This window comes from Hemitrygon akajei, chromosome 7 (assembly GCF_048418815.1).
Source record: "Hemitrygon akajei chromosome 7, sHemAka1.3, whole genome shotgun sequence".
In the NCBI taxonomy this organism is placed as follows: Eukaryota; Metazoa; Chordata; class Chondrichthyes; order Myliobatiformes; family Dasyatidae; genus Hemitrygon; species Hemitrygon akajei.
This window is the reverse complement of record NC_133130.1, coordinates 93,237,162-93,260,980: the sequence shown is the minus strand read 5'-3', so window position 1 is coordinate 93,260,980 and position 23,819 is coordinate 93,237,162. Positions and strand designations below refer to the sequence as shown.

The 23,819-nt window shown below is 41.4% G+C and overlaps 1 protein-coding gene across 3 annotated transcripts in view; it reads left to right on the top strand.

The window, feature by feature from the left end:
* mthfd1l (methylenetetrahydrofolate dehydrogenase (NADP+ dependent) 1 like) overlaps nucleotides 1-23,819 on the top strand; it is a 157,154-nt gene that overhangs the window by 65,493 nt on the left and 67,842 nt on the right. For all 3 annotated transcript variants that reach the window (XM_073051434.1, XM_073051436.1, XM_073051435.1), the window contains 6 exons: nucleotides 2,700-2,840; nucleotides 6,595-6,663; nucleotides 10,938-11,049; nucleotides 18,461-18,600; nucleotides 19,873-19,914; nucleotides 21,874-21,974. In XM_073051434.1, coding sequence (XP_072907535.1) covers nucleotides 2,700-2,840; nucleotides 6,595-6,663; nucleotides 10,938-11,049; nucleotides 18,461-18,600; nucleotides 19,873-19,914; nucleotides 21,874-21,974 — 605 coding nt within the window. The remainder of the gene's footprint in view (nucleotides 1-2,699; nucleotides 2,841-6,594; nucleotides 6,664-10,937; nucleotides 11,050-18,460; nucleotides 18,601-19,872; nucleotides 19,915-21,873; nucleotides 21,975-23,819) is intronic.

Genomic DNA, 23,819 nt, shown 5'->3' with positions numbered 1-23,819 from the left:
TGAAGTTCAGTTGGGATTGTTGAGAGGGAGAAATTTATTGGGCGCTGTGGGCTGGTAGGGAGGTTGATGCACGACAGTTGGAATGAAATGGCTAACTTGCTGTAGTCTTGCACATTGTATGATGAGAGGTTACTGAATCTCGTGTTTGATTCTAATTGGATGTCCTTTCACACTTGCCCAGTTTCGTCATCCATTGAAACCAACCCCTTCCAGGTCCCTCAGGGTAGATTGGGTTAAAGGGAATATGAAAGTGTTGGTTTTAGTGGTGAGTGGGCAATGTAAGCTGGGAAACAGGGCAGCTCCCTTGACAGAAGGATGATTTTCACCATTCATCAGGCGAGGTGATACCTTACACAGCAAGGATTCTATTGCCAATGCTTGGCTGCTTCATACCTTTGTTTTCTGCTGTGATCTCATTTTCCCCCTTCTGATGCAATACAGCATCAGGCTCTCTTCTTGCCGGGTTTGTCAACTCCAACAGGAAGAGAGCACTCTAAATTTGTTTTCCTGTTCCTTTCTGCCGACCCCTGACATTGGTAGGGGCCTTCCTGCGTGGTGTGTGTGTCTGTCTTTGTTTTGTGTTTCGAGATACAAGGAAGAGGCCCTTCTGGTTCAGCAAGCTTTACTGCACAGCAGTCCACCTATTTGAAACTGGCCTCATCACAGGACATTTTACAGTGTTCAGTGCATCTTTGGACTGTGGGAGGAAGCCAGACCATATGGAGGAATCTATGAACTAATGGGTAGAATGTGTAAAATCCTTACAGATGGCACTGGAATTGAACTCTGAACTCTGGAACACCCCATCTGTGAAAGCATCGCCCAAAGCACAACACTATTGTGATACCCTTTGATTTATTTTTTAAAAATCAAAGGAAATCTTTCTGGGTAGAGCTGATACATTTTGTGTTTAAAACAGTAATGTTCCATTTGAGCTGTCTTCAGCTCATCATTATCTAGGAATTGAAAGAGTTGGTCATTTTGGCCTTTTTTGCTGTGTGGCTATGGACACATTGAGTTTATTGCTTATCGATAATCAATTACAGGATATCACATAGGGTGCTTTTTGTCAGTATTATTGACCAATCTTTCATAAAAGCAAAGGCATAGTATTTGTGTCTATAAGTCTAAACTGTATTGCAATCTCAGGACATCCTAACACATTCCACAGTACGTCATTCACTGCTGTAGACGTGGTTGTTAAGGAAACACCCACGTACAGCAAAGGGGTAAAGAGCAGAAGCCTGTCAACAGTGATATTGAGTGAGTGATGAATATTAACCATGTGATTGTGAGGAATTTTCCACATTCCCTTTTCAATTAGGTTGTTTACTTCCATTTGAGGACGTAGGCAGTGTTTAAAGTTTCATCCAACATAAACTGCAATTATGGACCCCACCACTAAGGAAATCTTTCCCTCTCTACCCATCTCTGCTTTTCGCAGGGATCGCTCCCTCCGCAACTGCCTGGTCCACACGTACCTCCCCACAGATCTCCCACCTGGTGCTTATCCCTGCAAGTGTATGTGCTACACCTGTCCCTACACCTCCTCTCTTACCACCATTCAGGGCCCCAAACAGTCCTTCCAGGTGAGGCAACACTTCACTTGTGAGTCTGTTGGGGTAATCAATTGCATCCGGTGCTCCCGGTGCGGCCTCCTCTACATCGGCGAGACCTGATGCAGATTGGGGGACCGCTTCGTCAAGCACCTCCGCTCCGTCCGCCACAACAGACAGGATCTCCTGGTTGCCACCCACTTCAACTCTGCTTCACATTCCCATTTGGATATCTCCATGCATGGCCTCCTCTACTGCCATGATGAGGCCAAACTCAGGTTGGAGGAGCAACACCTCATATACCGTGTGGGTAGCCTCCAGCCACTTGATATGAACATCGAATTCTCCAACTTCCGGTAATTCCCTCCTTCTCCCTTCCCCCATCCCACTTTCACTCTGCCTCCTCTTCTAGCTACCTATCACCTCTCTCATGATTCTGCCGCCTTCTACTACCCATAGTGCTTTCCCCTTAGATTCCTTCTTCACCACTCCTGCCTATCCCCTCCCTGCTTCCTCTCCCTCACCCCTTGATCTTTCCTCTGAATGGTTTTTCACCTGGCACATTCCACTCTCCCCCCACCTTCTTTATAGGGCCCCTGCCCCCTCCTCCTTTAGTCCTGACGAAGGGTCTCGGCCCGAAACGTTGACTGCTCCTTTCAACGGGTGCTGCCGAATCTGCTGAGTACATCCAGCTTGTTTGTATGTGTTTAAACTGCCATTAACAGTGCAACATTTTCATAGTACAGTCGGCCCTCCTTATCCACGAGTTCTGCATGCGCGAATTCAACCAGACACAAATCGAGAAAACCTGGAAGTGCTCTTGCAACACTTCTTGTTCAAGCATGTACAGACTTTTTTCTTGTCATTATTCCCTAAACAATGCAGTAGAACAACTATTTACATTGTATTAAGTATTATAAGTAATGTAGAGATGATTTAAAGTATACGGGAGGATGTGCGTAGGTTATCGTGGATCGAGATCGAAAAAATCAGTAGTTCTCTTACTAAGTAAGTCGGAACAGCTACATCCAGTATTATTTAGCATCAGTTAGTAAAACGTCTTTCTTAGAAAATAGTTTGTACAAATCTTCTGATATCACCTGTTGTCTCCAATTGTTCGTTTGTGTTTTACTCCTCCTCAAGGCTCAGTTCGACATTGCTGTTGCCAGTGAAATCATGGCCATCCTCGCCTTAACAGACAGTCTGGCTGACATGAAGAACCGACTTGGAAAGATAGTGGCAGCCAATGACAGGAAAGGACACCCAGTTACAGCAGAAGATCTGGTAGGTGCCAAATGAAGATCTTGTGCATTTTAAAAAATATAAACCTTTTAAACCTTTTACTGTGTCCAGTTCTGGTCGCCTCACTATAGGAAGGATGTGGAAGCATTGGAAAGGGTACAGAGGAGATTGCTGCCTGGTTCAGAGAGTATGGATTATGATCAGAGATTAAGGGAGCTAGGGCTTTACTCTTTGGAGAGAAGGAGGATGAGAGGAAACCTGATAGAGGTGAACAAGATATTAAGAGGAATAGACAGAGTGGACAGCCAGCGCCTCTTCCCCAGGGCACCACTGCTCGGTACAAGAGGACATGGCTTTAAGTTAAGGGGAGGGAAGTTCAAGGGGGATATTAGAGGAAGGTTTTTCACTCAGAGTGGTTGGTGCGTGGAATGCACTGCCTGAGTCAGTGGTGGAGGCAGACACACTAGTGAAGTTTAAGAGACTACTAGACAAGTACATGGAGGAATTTAAGGTGGGGGATTATATGTGAGACAGGGTTTGAGGGTCAGCACAAAATTGTGGGCCGAAGGGCCTGTAATGTGCTGTACTATTCTATGTTCTATGTTTAAGCCATGTGGTGCTGCCAGAGTTTTGAAGAGAACAAAATTAAGCTAATTGCCTTCAGATAGTTGCTTCTAGTGGGGAAAATTGAAAAGAAGACTTGCCTTTATTGTATACCCACTTGACTAAACTTGAAATTGAAGTTTAGTTGGCCATTTGTTTACTATGTAACTGGTGCAGCACAGCATTGCCGGCTGAAGGGCCTGTTCCTGTGCAGTGCTGTTGTATGTGATGGCCAATTACACGACCAGCTTACACAAACAGCAATGTGATGCTAACAGGTGTCTAGTTAACTGGGAAATATTGATTGGAAAGGTCACTGGGGAAACTTCCTCGTCTGAATGATGTCTCAGCATCTTGTACTTTCACTGGAGTGAGGAGACATGCTTGTCCAAAGGTCAGTACCTTTGACAGTGCAGCACTACCACAGCAATACACAGAACTGTCCACCTGAATTACCTGCTCCATCTCAAATCAAGTGGTGGTTCGTCCATCGTCGTCGATGAAGACCTCGACACCATTATGACGATGATGGTGTTGAGACTAGTGCTTGATTTGGATTTAAGTGAGGGAGAGTTGTGCAGCGTCAGCCTCACTCTCTTCCCAATTCCCAGCTGGATTCAGTGGCAAGACAGGAGTCGAGATGGCTGGGGATGGGACTAGGTGCAGTGGATGACCAGGATGTCTTCTGTGACTTGTCATGCTCTACGCGTTCCACATCGCTTGTAGAGACCACCTTCTTGACAGTTGGACCTTCCATTGGTCTCATCGCTCAATCCACTGGAGTCTCTCTTCACATGCTTGGATAAACAACTCCGTATCTCACAGAGGGTTTGAGAACCGTTGGCTATGCGCACCTGGTTTAGCTGGCTTGTCAAAACCGTTGCCCAGGGTGTGGCCACTGTCACATGCAGCTGGCTACGGGGAGCCACAGGTGAGAGCTGAGTGGCAGGTGGGGACCAAAGGTGGACAAACTGCTTGAAAAGGATGCGACATGTTCCCCCCACCAGAGATGCTACCCCTCCCTGACACCCCATACACCCCTCAAATCAAATAGGTTAACACTGAGCCAACGGAAGATGAAGTATATTTTCTAGATGTATTTTGGGAAGGGGGGTGCAATGGGAGAAAAAGAGCCTCTAAAGTATTGCTTTGAAATTGCACTTTCTACTTCCTCTTCCTGGCCAGTAGTGAGAAGACCAGTTTTTAAATAGTAACCAGCTGGGGTACCACAGATTTAAATTTTCAAAACAGCTTTTCAAAATAAACTTCTTTTCTTACCACAGCTTTACTCTTGCTACATCCAAACCCCTTCACCTCTGACCCCAGTACTGCCAGGCATCACTTCAGCTGTCTAGGCCTTAAATTCTGAAATGTCTCACAACTTTGATACTGCTTAGCTCTGTTCTTGGGAAAGTTTACTGATTGTATCAATAATCTCTTTGTTTGAGTTAAGTTCTATGAATCGCTATATGACATGATTCCTTTGAAGGTCCTGTCTGTAAAAGCTCTGTCTACATTTTAAATACAATGAACATCCGGTTGATTGAAGACTAATGTTTCACTTGTGTTTACCACTGTTCTCTCTAGTTTCTGATCTTTATAAACATTGGGTTCAACATATTCATGGCATTTGAACTAGCTAAAGAATTAAACTGACTGAATCTGATCAACTGCAGGTCAGTGGTGGTGTGACGGATGGATTAGAACTTCCCGTCAAGCCAGATTAAAAATACTGTATATTTCCTGACTAAAAATGAAGCAGTATTAGTGTTCCAATAAAATATTTTTCATAAAGCATGCAGTAATGCAGCTAATTTAGGTCTTGCCATGGATTGTTATGTTTTCTACGTAGGTTCAGTTAAATCACGGACTTGTTATTGCATAAAAAAGGCCAGTCATGGGACTGCTTCGGAATTATTTAATTAACTCAGCTGTTTGAAGGCAAAATCTGACTCCTCTGAATTGATTCATGAGATGTTGGCAATCTTGAATTTGGACCATAAAGCCCATATGACATGTGAGCAGAATTAGGCCATTTGCCTATCAAGTCTGCTCCACCATTCCATCGTGGCTGATTTATTATCACACTCAACCCTATTCTCTTACCTTCTCCCTGGAAACGACAACTTATGAGGATAATATTGAAAATCTAAGCAACTTTGATCTTAGCAGCTTTGTGTCAAAATATCTTATCTCACATTAAAACTGACAGTTTGAACAATCTGTGGTATTGGTATGGATTGCATCCTTTCCCTAGGAGCAGCGTTGATTACATATCCAGAATCTGAGCTCAGTCTGACCATAAAAATGTGATGAAAACCACATATGAGGTTTTCTGAAATGTGTATTTCAGAGGGTGTGGTTTACCAGGTCATTGTTAAGTTATGGAAAAGGTACGTCAGCCTAGTTTGTCCACTAAAGTAGAGGCATGCAGCTTACTGATTCACCCAAGTTCTGTCAGTCTTGTTTTTCCAGGTATGTGAGAAGCTAGGTGAGGTTACCACCACCTAGCCCCATTTGTGGGTCTGCTCTTCCAGATTTGCCAAGGCAGTTATTCACTTAACAATGCTCTTCCGGAGCACCAGTGATTATATACTGCATTTTGCATCAAATTTATTCATCTTGTTTCTTCCATCGTATAACTAGATGGGTGCAGGTCAAAGAAGCTGGAGGACAGTACTTGAGAACCTACCATATCGGCATGGAGGGCAAACCTCCTTCCCTGTGGGATATTGGTATCCAGTTGGGGTTCTTGCAACACTCCAGACTCCACATTTGTGTCTGTACCCTGAATCCTCAAACTAGCCATAAGAGCAGAAGGAGATTGAAATGCAGGCCAAGAAGCATTTGTGGAGAGAGAAATGGTTGATGTTTTGGGTTGATAACCTTTCATCAAAACTGACCAGATTTCACATCATCTGTAAAATTTGGTTACATGAAAGTGTTGGTTTCAATATTGAAAACTGGAGTAAGTTTCATTTGAAGAGGAGATGATGCTTGTTGAATTTATGCTGACCTCTGTCTTTAATCTGTGGCAGGGAGATCACATTGTTCACACCAAACCCTTTGGTAGGTTTGAAACTCACATCCTCTGGAATCATTCAATTGGTCAATAAATGTTCTGTTAAGAATGGCATGCATTTCACTTCCACTATGTTTATGAAGTAACTTTCTCTGTGTTTGGTTGGTGCAGGGAGTTAGTGGTGCACTGGCTGTCCTAATGAAAGATGCAATCAAGCCAACATTGATGCAAACGCTAGAGGTAAGTGCGCACAATTTCTGAACCACATCCCAGAGTTAAAGAAGGTTGCATTAATCTCCAGGTACTCCAGAGAGATCAATTGCCAATTAAATACTTCTAATTATAAAATAGGAATTGAAGTTCCACAGGAAAAATTCATCTGGATCATGCTGATTCATTCAGAATGGCTGTCTGCCTTAGGAGGGCACTTGTACTTCTCTCGCTCTGAGCAATATTCCCTCTAAGGTGTGCGCATGCACACATCTTTTGCTACTAGCGCCCAAAGGAATTTAAACTGCACACTAAAGATTGTCACCCTCTACTTCACTGGCATGTTAAGTATATTTCATTATCATACTCAGTCACATTTCGTTTTCTGATTTCTGATGCAGAAGGTGTTGACAACGTGGAATTTGTAATGATTTGTCTGCAAATTTTAGAATTGGCTATTTATTCTGTTTTTATTGAAGAAATTGTTGATTCACTATGTTAAATTCCAAAGAATCAAATGGCATGAAGTGCAAAAGAACTACCATTTCATTTAAAATGAAATAGGTTATTATCCTTGGAATACCTCCAAGTTTACTTCCACTTTAAAAATTCAGTGCACACATGTTGTTGCCACTGGGCAAAAAATTGCTCAGCACAAGATTTTTGCGCACACTGGTCATTACAAGTTAGAGGTAACATTTTCTCTGAGTCTAACAACAGTTTCCTTTTGACATTTGAACTGTCAATTGCAAATGTGCTGAAGCCTCACACATTCTGATAACCTTTGGCAAAAGCCAAAGCTGCAGTGTAGCTTTGCTGGAGTGTGATTCCTCCAAGTTATTTCAAGCTAATGTCTGATACTGAGAATTTGAGCTACAATGAGGGATATATTAAAGAAAATAACCACAGTTAATTTAAGAAAAGCACTATGAAAGTAAAAGAAAGAAATTCTTGATAGGGAGTTGGAGGAAAAATTCTCAATGATTTCACTATCTTTTATTTCACCTGAGGCTGTAAGTGGGAATCTTCTGACAGTATAGTATTCCTTCAGTCCAGCTCTGAGGCTCCACTTGGATAACGTTTACGTACGCTTAAACTATGAAACTCCAACTTAAAGGAGACAATGCTTCCTCTGGGTATGGTGATTCCTGCTGTGATACACAGGGACGGAAGGAAATCAATCAGTCTGGATCCCAATAGAACTGTAGCTCAATTCTGTATGCTTGTTATCCAAGCAATTTTGCGGTTCTGGGAAAGGTCAAGAAAAAGACTTTTTATGCTCCTATTAATAAATATATAGCAACTGGATTTAAGTTAATAGCTCCTGTTTCTGGAACTTGATATCTTTATGTTTGCATCTTCTTGGTATTTGTTTTTTTTTTGCGCTTTGTGGTTGAGCAGCTTTGTCTGGGAACTTCCGACTGAGACACTTTCAACTCCTTGTCCCACCATGAGAGTGCAAGGATTGTTTGTATTTTTGCAGATGGAGCTTGAGGGGCTAAAGGAACAGGTGGCAAGTTTTGGGCAATTTTTAAAATCGAGGTCACTGTGGTTCATTTAAAAATGATTTGTGTAATTAAAAAAAACTTGAAGGGAAAATATTAAAAGTTCAGTGTTGAAAAGAAATAAAGGAGAAGGGAACATTTGGGTTATCAACTGGACCAGAACACATGAAGGGCAATGTAGCTTCCAAAGTCCCCCTCACTGCTCTCTGCTGCCAGCCCAGGAATTGATGCTGAGAAGAACTGAAGGTGAGTAGATGGAGTAGTGGAGCCAACTTGGAGGGAATGGAGGATGTGATGGATAATGAAAGGAAGGCTGTTCCCATGATGTGGTACATCAGGTTGATCAAGTCAGCTTGCAAATACTTCCGCAACTTCAACCTGTTCTACAAAAGAAGCCTGAAGATTCGGGAATGGTTAACTCCCCATATTTATTTACTCTTGTTTCCTTAGACAAGTTAACATCAGCTCTCAATGATCGGGAGCAGTTCTGCTGAAAGTGTCTATGAAACTGATTGACAGTTAAGAGTTCCCAGTCTATTAGCAAATAATAATAGTCAGCCAAACAGCCACAGCTTGCAAGAGGCATAACTTCACTATAGAATTCACTATTTCTGTACAGCTGCTTTTAACAGGTTGGAATGCAAAGTTAATGGGTAGAGGGGTCAGCGGTGGAAAGGGTGAGCTGTTTCAAATACCTGTGTGTCAACACCTTGGGCCCAACATTGATGCAATTACAAGGAAGGCATGACAGTAACTGTATTTCATTAGGAGATTGAAGAGACCTGGTATGTCACCAGAGATGCTCTACAGATGTACCATGGAGAATATTCTAACTGTTTGCATCACCTGGTATGGAAGAGCTGCTACACAGGGTTGGGAAAAGCTGCAGAAAGTTGTAAGCTCAGTCAGCTCCATCATGGGTACTAGCCTCCCTTTTTTTTCCTGAGGCATCACCTTTTGGCACGAGGACATTTTCAAAAGTGGGTGCCTCAGAAAGGCAGCATCCAACATTTAGGACCCCCATTACCCAGGATGTGTCCTCTTCCTCATTGCTGCCATCAAGGAGGAGATAAAGCAGCTGAAGACACATAATTCGAACAGCTTCTTTCCTATCACCATCAGATTTCTGAATGGGCAATGAGTCCATGAACACCACTTCACTTTTTTTGTCTCTTTTTGCACTACTTATTTAATAAATTTGTGTGTGTATGTGTACATATGCAATGCCTATAAAAAGTGTTCACCCTCCCTTGGAAGTTTTAATGTTTTATTGTTTTACAACTTTGAATCGTAGTGGATTCATTTAGGCTTTTTTGACACTGATTAACAGAAAAAGACTGTCAAAGTGAAGACGGATCCCTACATGGAAACTTGGTTTTCCAGCAAGACAATGACCCCAAGAATAAAGCCAAAGCTACACAGGAATGGCTTAAAAACAACAAATTTTAATGTCCTGGAGTGGCCAAGTCAGAGTCCAGACCTCAATACAATTGAGAGTTTATGGCTGGATTTGTAAAGGACTGTTCAGTCACGATCCCATTCAAATCTGACCGAGCTTGAGCAGTTTTGTAAACAATTGAGAAAGAATAGTGTCCAGATGTGCAAAGCTGATAGAGACCTATCCAGACAGACTGAAGGCTGTAATTGCATCTTCTAAGTGCTGACACGAAGGGGGTAGATATTAATACAATCAGTTATTTTGTGTTTTATATTTGTAATGAATTTAGATCACTTTGGAGAGATTTGTTTTCAGTTTGACACAAAATAGTAATTTTCTGTTCACTGTCAAAACAAAGCCGAATTAAATCCACTGTGACTCAATGTTGTAAAACAATAAAACATGAAAACTTCTGAGGGGAGGGGGGAGTGCTTTTTAGAGTGTGTGTGTGTGTAGGTGTAGTATGTATTGGTGTGTGTGCATATGTGTAAAATAAGTTGTAATTTATTGTCTTATTATTATGTATTACAATGTACTGCTGCTGCAAAATAACAAATTTTGTGACATATGCCAGTGATAATAAACCTGATTCAGATTTCCATCATCACCAGGTAAACCAATTTGATTCTTCCCTTGCCTGTGAAGTCTTAAAAGCTGCCTGCTCAAAATAGTTTCCTGTAGCTGGATGAAAGGAACACATTCACAAATTGCTAGAATTCGTTGTGGAAATCCGAATGCTGTTTAGGTCTCGAGTGCAAATGCAATGTTAACTGCATTGCTTCGTAAATGGATCTGATATAAAATAAATCAAGAAGAATTGGAAAAAGTGAAAATAAGCATTCTAGTGCCACAAATGAGACTAACTTTGGCAAAGACTGAACTGTAAGGGTCCCCCCCCCCTTCCAACCCCCCAGAAACGAGAAACCTGTGAAATATCTTTAATTTCTGTAGCGTAAAAGCACATTTCAATACTGTAAAACTGAGGAATTACTTCTCCCAAGACGACAACATTTATCATCTGTTCTGGCATTGTCTAGTATGATCTGATGGCGGTATCTCATTGGAGATTTCATCAAATGTCTTGAAAGTGTTTTTCCAACTTAAAGGTGCTGCTGTCATAACAGCATCTACTAGCTTTACATTTTAGCTTTTGAAAGCATCTGTACAGCAGTTTTGAATTCTAATTGATGTTGCATCTGCTGATTAACTATTGGAAGTTGTATAGTTGTTTATGTGAACTGTTAATAAGGTTTACCGTGTTTCAGATTGGGAGGGAGAATTGGAAATAATTCCTTTAATGTTGCTGCTGATATTGGATGGTTTTTTTTAATAGTCTCTTATTCCTTTCCTATCTCCTACAGGGAACCCCAGTGTTTGTACATGCTGGACCCTTTGCAAACATCGCACATGGCAATTCTTCAGTTTTGGCTGACAAGTTGGCACTGAAGCTGGTTGGCAAAGAGGGTTTTGTGGGTAAGTAAACTGTTTTATCTCAAGCTCGATGCTGACCCAACAGACATTGGGCCACTGCATGCAGAGAAGTAGGAGATCACCCATTCTGGACCTAAAGTGGGTTTGAATTGTTCCTGTTGCTGATCAGTTCTCAGTTCCTATCACAATTTCTCAAGATGAAGCAGTCCGTGATTGCATTCAACAAGACCTAGATATGGTCTAGCTGGATTTATAAACAATGGTGAATAGCATTCCTGTTTCTCTAGTGATGGCCAGTAATCGGCACAGAGACTGAATTAACTACCTCCCCTTGGTATTCAACAATATTAGTATTTCTGAGTTCACTGCTCAGGTAATCTACATTGCCTGAATATTGACTTTAGCTTGCCATGTAAACACTGTACCTGTAACAACAGGTCAAAGTGAGTATCTGAGAAAATAATTTGCTCCAAGTTTTCCCAAGACCTTCCATGACCTGTAAGCCATAGACTGGTGGAACAGTTCTACTTGCCACATCTAAAGGTTACATTATTTGGAACAATATGTCATAACTATTTGCATTCTTATTGGTGGAAGGTTCCAGTGAATGCCATCTAAAGGATGGCAGTGTTTGCAACTTTACAGCTCCAGAAGTACAAGTTCAATACCACACCTGCTGCTATTTGTGTGGCGTTTATAGCTGCCTGTGTTTCCCTCTTCCCCCATCCCCCACCGTGCTCCAGTTTTTTCCCCCCACATCCCAAACACCTGCAGTCTGGTAGGTTAATTAGCCACTGTAAATTATCACTGGTGTGTAGGGTGTGGAGAGAATACAAGCATGGTAGGGTTATTGTAAATGGATGTGTAGTCAACATAGATGTGGCGGGATGGACAGACGATCCTATGTCTCTCCATTTCACAAACTTATGGTATTTTCAACAACACTGCAAGTCTCACTGCTTATGATGACAAAAGCAGCAAATGCTTGCGAAAGCCATTTCCAGGTTACCCACTGTCCCGCCTAGTGTTGTTCTGCTGTTCCATTGTAGTTACTGGGGTTAAGTCTCATTTGATCCTGATGCAGCAGCACCTGCTGTGCTTTAAGAAAGCAGCTCAAATAGCTGACAATAGCTGGCCTTGCCATTGACATCCATGTTTCACTGGTGTGTGTTTTCATTTAAAATAAGATAACTTTTTTAGGAATAAATATTGGTTTAGATATCCTGTGAAGGAAAGTAGGACTGTGATTTAAACATTTCATGGCTTAGATCATTTTGTGTGCTAATCTGATGCCTAATGTGGATTACAGCACAAGTTCCTTAAATTTTTTCCATTAAATCAGTATTGTAAGACATCATACTTTATCAATTTTAATCTCAAATTCTCTACAAATGATTTGGTTAAATTTTGAACCTAGGTCTGATCATTGACGCAATCTACGTTGCAGTTTGGGTAAAAAGAATCAGAACCAGTTTATTATCATTAACATATGTCATGAAGTTTGTTGTTTTGCAGCAGCACTACAGTGCAATACATATTTATAAACAATAAGAAATAGTGCAAAAAGAAAGTAAAATTTGAAGTATTGTTCATGGATTCATAGACCATCAGAAATCTGATGACCAAGAGGAAGAAGCAGATCCTAAAAACATTTAGTGTATGTCTTCAGACTCCTGTACCAACTCCCTGACGGTAATAATGAGAAGAGGGCTCATTAATGATGGATGCCACCTTCTTGAGGCATCACCTTTTGAAGATGTCCTCGATGATGTGGAAGTTCGTGTCCACGATGGGGCTAGCAGAGTTACAACCCTCTGTAGCCTTTTCCTTTCATGCATTGGCACTTCCGTGCCAAACAGTGAAGCAGTCATTCAGAATGCTTTCCACTGTGTATCTGTAGAAATTTGTGAGAGCCTTTGGTGATGTCCCAAATCTCAAACTCCTAATGGAGTGTGTAAATTTGGAGCAGAAATTAACAGACTGAAAAGTAAAGCGGAAACATTAATTGTGATAGGGTCATGTCAGATAAAGGCAGTTCCCTGTCCTTTGTCAACTTTCAGGAAAAGCACCTCCAGGACAGGGAGGATGTATTGTGCAGATGTTTTGAAAGGAAGCTCAACATATGTCTTCCGCTTTTCCTTGTCAACATATGACTTCATCAGTTAACCAGTTCCTCTACAAGTGGGAGCTACTTTATGGACATCTGTGCATGGAGGAACACAATCCTGTCTACTTGAGTGAAAGTGTGTTTGCCTGTCACACAGGGAGCTGCTCATGTAAAAATATCACTGGCACTGGATCATTTGCAAGAGTTAGTGACAAGGCAGTGGTTGAATCTGGTCAACTGCCATGAGTTGGGAGGTCACGTACGTGTTATCTAGGATGAAGGCTGTGGGTTCAAGATGTACTCCTGGGACTTGTGCGCAAAGTGTAGGATAATACCTCGGTGCAACACCAGGAGGAGAGTGGTTTGCACTGTTAAAGATGCTCTCTTTTGAATGGGACAGTGAACTGAGACATTTTCTTATTTTTGAGCTGGAAGCAAAGACCCTCAACGAGTAGGGTACTCCAGTGTTTTGGCCAAGACTTGTCTGACAACTGTATATTAAGGCAATATTTTAATAATTTCATAGAATCCAGTGTTATAATACAGGAGGCCATTTAATCCATTGAGTGTATGCCAGCTCTTAGCAGAGAAATCTCATCGATGCCTTTCCCCATACCGTCTTTATAGCCTTGGAAGTAATCGTTCTTTGAGGATTTACTCAAGAATTCTTAGAAGGTACTGATTGAATTTTCAGCACCCTTGCAGGCAGTGAACTCTGGATCCGAAGTATTGGGTGTGGAAATGTTCTCCCATTACATTCCAAAAACCTACACCTGAATGAACAATCAACCTCCTGGAGGAAGGCAACATCAGTGGTATGTGGATAGAATAGTCGGTGATTCAGGTCAAAACTATAACACAGGGTTTCAACAAGAAATATCAACAATTCTTGTCACCACCCACCTCCCTTCGCTACAGATGCTACTTGACACATCAACTTACTTCAGCAGATTGTTGCTCCAGATTCCAGCACCTGTTGTCTCCTTACACCATTGATCGTGGTCCTGATCTCATCTGCTAATGAATCAAGATTTGTAATCACTGATATGTCATGTAATTTGTAGTTTTGTGGCAGCAATACAGTGCAAGACATTTTAAAAAGTATTACTATGTTGCAATTAAATAAACAAACAGCGTGTAACAGGAATAGTGAGGTAGTATCCATGGGTTAATTGAGTCAGTCATATTGTATAGAAATGGGCTCTTTGACCCATAAAAAACACAAAATGCTGGCAGAACTTAGCAGGCCAGACAGCATCTATGGAAGGAGCTAGTGACGCCGTTTTGGGCTGAAACCCTTCATCAGGAGTGAAGTAACATGGGATGGTCGAGGGGGGATAAGAAGTGGGGGGAGGGATGAAGTAGAGAGCTGGGAAGTGATAGGCTGGGGGGGGGGGAAGGTGGAGAATTATGGGAAATAAAAGAGAAGGAAAGGTAGGGCTGGGGGAGATTGTAGTGAGGGGGGGAAGAGAGAAAGAGAACCAGACTAAAATTATAGATAGGGACGGGGTAAAAGGGGGGGGGGGCAGGGGGTATCACCGGGCGTCTGTGAGGTGAATGTTCATGCCGGCAAGTAGGAGGCTACCTAGGCGGGAGATAAGGTATTGCTCCATCGACCTGCGTGTGGCCTCATCTTGATGGTAGAGGCGGCCATGGACAGACATATCGGAGTGGGAGTGGTATGTGGGATTGAAGTGGGATCTCCCTGTGGCCACACACTTCAATTCCACAGACCATTCCGATATGTTTGTCCATGGCCGCCTCTACTGTCAAGATGAGGCCACACGCAGGTCGATGGAGCAATACCTTATCTCCCGCCTAGGTAGCCTCCTACCTGCCGGCATGAACATTCAACTCACAGACCTCCGTTGATACCCCTGCCCCCCCCCCCCCCATACCCCATCCCTATCTATAATTTTAGTCTGGTTCTCTTTCTCTCTCTTTCCCCCCTCACTACAATCTCCCCCCAACCCTAACTTTCTTTCTCTTTTATTTCCCATAATTCTCCATCTTCCCCCCCAAGCCCATTTCCCTCCAACCTATCACTTCCCAGCTCTCTACTTCATCCCTCCCCCCACTTCTTATCCCCCCTGAACCATCCCATGTTACTTTACTCCTGATGAAGAGTTTCGGCCCGAAACGTCATCACTACCTCCTCCCATAGATGCTGTCTGGCCTGCTGAGTTCTGCCAGCATTTTGTGTTTTTTATTTATTTCCAGCATCTGCAGATTCACTCGTGTTGTCTTTGACCCATAATGTTCATTTTGATTAATGTACTTGTATATACTAGTTGCATCTTTTTGTATATACTAGTTCCATATACTTGTGTATACATTTGGTGCATAGCCTTTCATGCCTTTTACATCAACTCCTTTGCTCCAAGTGAAGCTACCACAGCTACCTATTGTAGCTGAAATCCCTCTTCCATGGAGCTCTTACTCTTAAATATTTTTGTCAATTATTGTGCATGGCCTTGGTTGTTTGTATCCTTCCTGGTGACCCAATATGGATGTGTTGTTCCGGTAGTGGGGCTCATTGTTAACATTCCTAATTATTATTCCCAGAAATTAAGTAATATCTTTCAAAGGAGCAGACCATGAGAGGTGATGAGGTATTAGGCACATATGTATAGCTAGGATTCTAAAGGTTTTGCACAGAACTGTATTTCTCAACATGGAGCAGAGAGCGAGTTTGTAAATCTGACAGGAGCAAAGGATATTAGGAATGGTGAGAGTGGGGCTTTACAGGAGGGGTGTGGGACAGGTAGCAGAGAAGAAGCATCAGGGATGGGGTGGGGTCGGTGGCGCGGGTGCATATATACCCAGCCTTGAGACACCTGGAAAGGTCATTTGATTCCAAACAATTGGTTTATTGATCATTATAGTATTTGGGTTTCTTGGTTTGTGTCTGCCTGTAAGCAGACAAACCTCAAGGTGTATAATTTATATGTTCTTTGATAATAAATATGCTTTGAATCTTTTGAATGTCTCTTTGGTGCTTCCTGTTCCCTCCCTTCCCCTTTTTCCAACTATGATTCTCCTCTCCCTGCCCCCTTTCCACTTTCAGTCCATATCAGAATCGGGTTTATCATCACTCACGTATGTCATGAAAATTGCTTTCTTGTGCTGCAGCAGTACAGTGCAATACATAAAATTACTACAGTATTGTGCCAAAGTCATAGGCACTCCAGCTATAATATATATACCTAAGACTTTTGCACCATACTGAGTTTAGAGTGAGTTTGTGTAAAGGCAGTGCTTGAAGTTGGTAAATAATGTAGAGTCAGCTGCTACAGTATAAAAGCAAAGTTACTCATGTCTGAAAGGAAATGTAGTAATAATGAGGAGATATCCATTTTTCTGTCTATTTATTTGAAGTACAGTTTTGAGCTTAAAGTGTGGTGCATTTGTAAAAGTTCACTTTCAGTTGATGTGTCCATGTATTTATTTCCTTTGGAATCGTGCAGGCCGCTCCCTCTTGTTCTGTGTGTTGAAAAGCATTCGTTCAAGCAACATCCTGCCACGTTTCTCTAGAATTATTTTCCATCTATTTCCTCAATACCTTTTCTTTAGGAACAAAGTAAATAATCTTCCGTGTGTTCTCCTTGGCAATGACAAGTGCACAGTACAGTTGATTTGTTTAAATGTTGCTGAAATGCTGTTGTTATACATTTCTCACTTTTTATAAACCTGCAAATTGTGAGCTGTATCTCTGTGCTCATTACCAAGAATGCATCTCAAAGAAAGATGCAGGTACTTTTGGTCAAGGATTTGATAGAGGTATACAAAATTATGGGGGGTATAGGTAGAGTAAATGAAAGCAAGTTTTTTCCCACTAAGGTTGAGTAAGACTAGAACTAGTGGTCATGGGTTAAAGGTGAAGGGTGAAATGTTTAGGGGGAACCTGAGGGGGAACTTCTTTACTGAGAGGGTGGTGAAAGTGTGGAACAAGAGGCCAGCAGAAGTGGTGGATGCAGGTTCGATTTCAACATTTAAGAGATTTGGATCACTACATGTATGGGAGGGGAATGATCCAGGAGTAGATTGATGGGACTCTGCAGAGTAATATATTGGCATGGGCTAGATGGGTTGAAAGGCTTGATTATGTGCTGTAGTGCTGTATGATTATGATCATGGCACAACTCCAGCTCTCAAATTTCAAGGGAAGGAAGTAGGTGTGCAGCAAATAGAGAGGGTGGGATGGGGTGGTGCTAAAAGGTAGCAATCGGGGTGGGTGTGTGTGTGCATGTATGTATGTGTACATACAGACATATATAAATTCATTGTCCAGAAATCTGATAGTCGAGGGGAAAAGGCTGTTCTGAAAATGTTCAGTGTAAGTCTTCGTGCTCCTGTACCACCTCGTTGATGGTAGCAATGAGGAGGGGAATGACCTCATTGATGGCGATCTTTAATAATGGATGCCACCTTTTTGAGGCAGCCATGATGCAGTGGAGGCTAGTGCCATTAATGGAGCTGGCTGAGTTCACAATTTCCTGCAGCTATTTCTGGTCCTGTGCAGTGTCATTATTATTAAATAATGAATAGAAAAATGCAAGCTTCCATGTATCCATGCTTGATGGCAGAGCAAATAGAGTAGTAGGAGTGGGGGGGCTGTGGGAGAAAATAGACAAAAAAGCTTACGAAGTAGTGATAGAATGACTGTGTGATACTTAAATTCATTGATGCACTTTGTCCATATTGGGCTAATAAATAATGGTGAGAAGTTGGGAGGTTAGAGGAGTGTTTGTAGACTAGAATGCTGTAATCTAGTGTAAAACAAAGAAGGTTGGGGGAGGAAATCTTGCAGCAGTCATGTTAAGTAGTGTTTGGACCACAGTTGGTTCAAACATTAAGTTGCCAAGCTATGAGAAAACATCTTACAATGTAGACGTTAATTTGGTTGATTTTTTTTGGGACACAGTGGGATGACTGGAAGCCTTGTTCACTGATACAGCAAGGTGGGTTTTGTAGGGCAGAAGTATAAAGCACTTTTACAGAAATGGTGCATATGTCCACAGAATTGGCAATAAATGCGATTGAATTAACTTTTGAATCTGGGATCTGTTAAGTAAGGGTGTGGAACCAAGACCAGTGAGACAGGTCAGTTATAATCTTATTGAATGGTGAAACAGGCATTGGCTTATGTTTGAAGCACGTCTTGTCTGATTCTCTGGAGATGCAGAAAATCATTTCTGGTTAAACTTGAGGGGCTGACTTGTTTAAGTTTAAGGCCTGTGATGTTCAAGAACTCAGAGTAGGAATAGAGAGTAATGATTTCAAATCAAGTCTTAACCTGACCTTTATATTTTCTGGATGGTCTAATCATAATGTTTTGCTTTTCAGTGACTGAAGCTGGCTTTGGTGCTGACATTGGAATGGAGAAGTTTTTCAACATCAAGTGCAGGGCCTCAGGCCTTCAGCCCAGCGTGGTGGTGCTTGTGGCAACAATCCGAGCTTTGAAGATGCATGGTGGTGGGCCTAGTGTGAGTAAGCATGGGATGGGCAGTCACCACTCGGCTTTTTCCTGCTGCACAATTAAATTGTGCTGCATTATTTTGTCCAAAACGGAATTTTTTTTTGGTACTAAGCCATAGTCCGATGACATTGTAGAGATGCAAGAAAAAATTTGAGAATGAGAACTAAAATTTTGAAATCCAAGCAAATGTATAAGTGGATGTACTAAGAAATATCGTATGGTAAGCTACATCTCCCTAATGATGGCACTTGATGAAATCTTGAGCTAGAAGGTCACAACTAATAGCCCAGGGCTCCCGTTAGCTATGCTTGTCCTCAAATGAGAAGGTTGTCGTTTAGGAATGTGATTCATGGCAGTGCCATGGGAATTTGTGCTTGAACAGCGCCCTTTTATATAGTAAAAACACTAAATGCCTATTAAGAAAAGGACTTTTGCAAATAAAATGTAACACTTAATCACACAAAGGAGATGATGTGGATTTTAAATGAGTGAACTGAGAGGAAAGCATGGAAGGGAGACTTGAGCAAAGCTGTTCTAGAGCTTGGTCTCAGCAGCTCCCGGTGGAAGAACTTTAATGCCATTGATGCTCAAGAAGTCAGGAAGGAATGAGAGTGCCAGACTAGAGGAGTTTAGTGATAGGGAAGCACTAGGCCATGGAGGGACTTACTGATGAAGGTGATAGTTTTAGCATCGAGTTTCCATTCAAGATTTAGCTTGTGGGTCATATCATATTGATAAGATTGAATGGGACAGTGAGTTAAAATGCAGCTAGCAGCATTTTTAATGATTCCTCTGGCAGTGGAAGTGTGTTACGAAAAGCCAAGAGAAACATTTTGAACAAGTTCATCCTTATGGCATTGGGGATAATGTTAGAGACAGCCAGCTACTCAATCTTAATGATAAAAGTCTGTGAATTGCTTGTACTTGAGGGTGAAGAGGCAGAAGAGAGTAGAAATATGTTTAGAATGGTATATTTGCATTCTAGAAAGATCGTGGGCTATTGAACAGATTTCTAACTTGTAAAATAAGCCCCAAAACACAATAGAATAAAAGTAGGGTCTCTCTTTACCGTGGCCCATATTTGCCCTTTAGATGGGCTATAAAGCACTATGCAATGTCCTGAACTGTGGAAATTGTACAAGAATCTCTGCGGTGTAGTCTCTGCATTTCATTTACATTCCACTTAAATGTGCCCTTTTAAAGTAATAAACTCGTGCATACACTTCCAACTTGGACAATTATTCAAACATGGCAATATCATTAATTTGTTCTCTTTCAGGTTAGTGCAGGGAAGCCGCTATCTAAAGAATATACAGAAGAGGTGAGTACATTTCTACGAAGATCAGAAACTGCTTCAATTTTCCTCTGATTTCACTTGTGTCATTGGTGACTATGTGTCTTGTCCATTTTATCAATGGTACTACCTTTATCATTGTGGAGTGCAAATATGAACACCCCTCCCACATAAGTAGATAATATCCTCCCAAGTAATATTTAAAAGTCAGAAGTAGTTTTGAGAATTTGTAAAAAAAAAAAAAGAGATAAATGCCTGTGTTTAAAGTTAAAACTGAGTGCTTGAATGTGGGCATCAGTGATACATTCCCAGGTCATGATGCTATGTGACTTGGAGGGAAAGCTGCAGGTATTGGTGTTTCCATGTACTTAATGTCCTTATTCTCCATTGGTGGAGATTACAGGTTTGGCAGATGCTGACAGAGTACTTGAGGCAAGTAATTGCCGTGCATGGATGTCATTGTGAATGGGTGGTAGGAGAAGAGAACATTTGGACTGTGGAACAGTTCAGTGTTGAAAAAGCACTCAACCACAGATATAGAGTATATTCCATCACACTCCTAGTATGTTCATAATGGATAATGGAAGGGCTTTGTGGTGTCAGAAAGGGAGACAATTGGCCCAGGATTCCTGCCTCTAAAGTAGCATTTATCTGTGACCTTTGAGCGTCTAGTCACAACTCATTGATGATGGTGGTCTCTAAAGGTGATGCCATTGAATGTTAAGAGTAAGTGACCGTCTCTTTTGGAAATGATCATTTGTATAATGCAAGTTTTGATCAAGTCTCTTGATTGTGGGATCACTTATTTCAATCTATTGCATTCTGCTTTTGCAGTGATGCTTCTTTACCAGGTATGCCTTTGTCAACTACATTCTGCTGTTAGCAATGGGATTTGGTCTTGTGCCCCTTTACGTAATATTTCCAGACCTCCAGATTGATTGGGGTAAATTAGAAGCAGTTGCGGTCCCAGCACTCAGTAGTGAAACACACTGTACCTAACCACCCATAACCATCAATTGAGGCTTTCTAGCCTGCAGCTTGCTCTTTCATGGGCTTCTTACAGTTGTTTTGGTTTGAGTATAATTGTATCATGTGCCACGGGGTCACAATGTTGTAGGATGCATCACAATCATTACCAGTTACTGAAAACACCATTTTACACCAGTGAACTTTGTCCTCTGTCTTTGAACAGCTAGAAAGTTTCTTTTCCTCTTGATTTCGCTCTACCTTTATCTATGAAATTATCAAAGAGAGAGTTTAAAGTTTTTTTTCTTAAAATAACAGCTTGATTGTAATCGAAAGGTGTATGCAAAGCTTCTCTTAACCACCACAATGGACAAGTTCACAGCTGCCAAGTATTGAGCCATGAAAATCATTTGCTTTCAATTGACAAGCACGAGAAAATCTGCAGATGCTGGAAATTCAAGCAACACACACAAAATGCTGGTGGAACACAGCAGACCAGGCAGCATCTATAGGGAGAAGCGCTGTCGACGTTTCAGGCTGAGACCTCGACAGCACTTCTCCCTATAGATGCTGCCTGACCTGCTGCATTCCACCAGCATTTTGTGTGTTGCTTTCAATTGAACTGTCTTTACCAACTCGTTCGAGGGCCTTTGCTCTTCAGTACTTGTTCAAGAAGCACTAACATGCTTTTCTTAGAGGCTTTGACTTTACCGTGGTCAACCTTGAACTTCCTCCATTCCAGTCCTCCTTCGGATCTGGTTATCATTATTGCCCATTAGTGGGAGACAGTGGAATGGGATAGACTAGGCTTACCTTCCAGGCCAGATTCAATGAGTAGAGCCAACTCCTTGGTGTACATCTAAACCCACCTTGTACTTTTGTTTATTATCTTGCCTTCCTTTACTGAGGGATAATCATTGATTTAACATTAACTATTTCCCCTTCTTGATAGAGTCTGCTTGACATGAGTGTTTGGATTTGCCACTATATTTAACGTGTCTTCCTGTGCTATTGTTGTAGAACCTGAAGCTGGTTGCCGATGGCTGCTGTAACCTACAGAAACAGATCCAGATTGCTCAGCTTTTTGGAATTCCAGTTGTGGTTGCTGTGAATGTGTTCAAGTAGGTGCTGCACATGGAAACTTGTTGGACTTTCTTCTGGACTCATGTCATCAGTAGTGTTTCTAGTAGCATTGGTGCAGGCTCTCCCCTCTAATAACAGTCCCTGTGTCCAAACCGATGCTAGTGTTTGAGTAGATCTTGAGCTCGTGATTGATTAAATCTCCATAACTAGTTAATACTGCTTCACTGGAAGACATCAAGTAGCCTCATTGACAATTGGGCAGTAACCTTTAAAGCATTGCTGGCTTGCATTGCATTATTGCTTTAAATTTAAGATCATGCATGCTTGTGTTCAAATCCATCTATTGCCTCTTCCCTAAACTGTGTAGAATGGTGGCATGGTAAATCACAAATGTACTCTACCCATTTAGTTTGAAGAGGAGATGTTCTGCTTCCTTGCTGCTCCTGTAAATTTGTATTCTTTCTCTAAATGTTTATCTGACTCCCTTTTGAGGGCAATATTTGCAACTGTAACCATTATCCTGCAAGACAGCATGGTCAAAATCTTGGCTGTTCATGGCAAATGTTTTTTTCTTCCTATATGTTATTGCATCGGGATACTTCGATATTGTGAAAGGTGGTTCATTCATGTTCTACCATCTGTAGCTTCTTCCCTCTCCCCATCCTTAGAACCTTTCTGGTAAATATCTTCTGCTGATTCTTGACAGTGTTTCACTCCTTTTCCTTAATTGATATCAGGCTACAAAAAATCACAGCTGATCAAAAGGAATGGTTTTAGAAGTACTCAGCAGGAAAAACAGGGAGTGATGAAGCAAAGGGAATGACAGTGATTATGTGGGACCTAAACTGGTGTCTTGAGCAGAGCTACTGCTTTCTAATGCTGAGAGTCAGGATCTTTAACTGCTTTATTGATCTTGTTAACTTCAAGGTTATGACTAGGAACACATCAGATCTCTTGCATTTCACTGCCTTTAAAATTGTACTCTTTAGCCCACATCTCCTCTTCTTCCAAAACACATTATAGTCTTCTGCAAACTTGAGTCCTTGTATCACTGGCATTCCCTTTCCTTCTGGGGTGCCAAGGACAAGGGCAACTTGAAGTGGCAGCTCCTAGCAAATTTTTTTTTTATTGAAGTTCATCAAACAAACATTTCCATAAGATGTATTTCAGACATTGTACATATATATCATATAATCATATATATCCCAAAATCTCCACAAAGTACTTATCTGGGGTATACACTTATAGAAAAGAGAGGAAAGAAAAAACAAGCAAAAGGAAAGAACTATGTACAAGTAGGAAGTGATCTTTTTGTTTCACAACAGTTTCAGTGATTTGTGAGAATAAAATCAGGCCAATGAGGCATTATGTAGTTAAACCATTTTTCCCAGTATGAATCAAATTGTTCCAGATAATGATCAACAGATGCTGTTATCTTCTCCTTTTTGTAAATGTCCATTGTAATTTCCATCCATGTATTTAAAGTTGGGCTTTCCTGTGATAACCATTTCCTAGTAAGAGTTTTTACCAGCCACCAACAGTATGTTCATTAAATATTTATCTCTTTTCAACCATTCTTGAGGTATATATCCAAAATATATGGTCTTACTCTCCAAGGGTATTTCACATTTAAAGATGTCTTGTAGGGCATTGTGTATCCCCCTCCAATAGCTTTTGATAACAGGGCAGTCCCAAAAAATATGATAATGATTTGCATTTTGATTTCCACAATTTCTCCAGCAAACAGGGAGGTTGTTATCATAATGGGATTTCTGAGAGGGTGTAGTAAAATATCTTATCAAGTTTTTCCATCCAAACTTATTGGTACACTTCCATTGATTCCATATTGTTGTCCATTCTTCCTCAGATATAATTATCCCTCC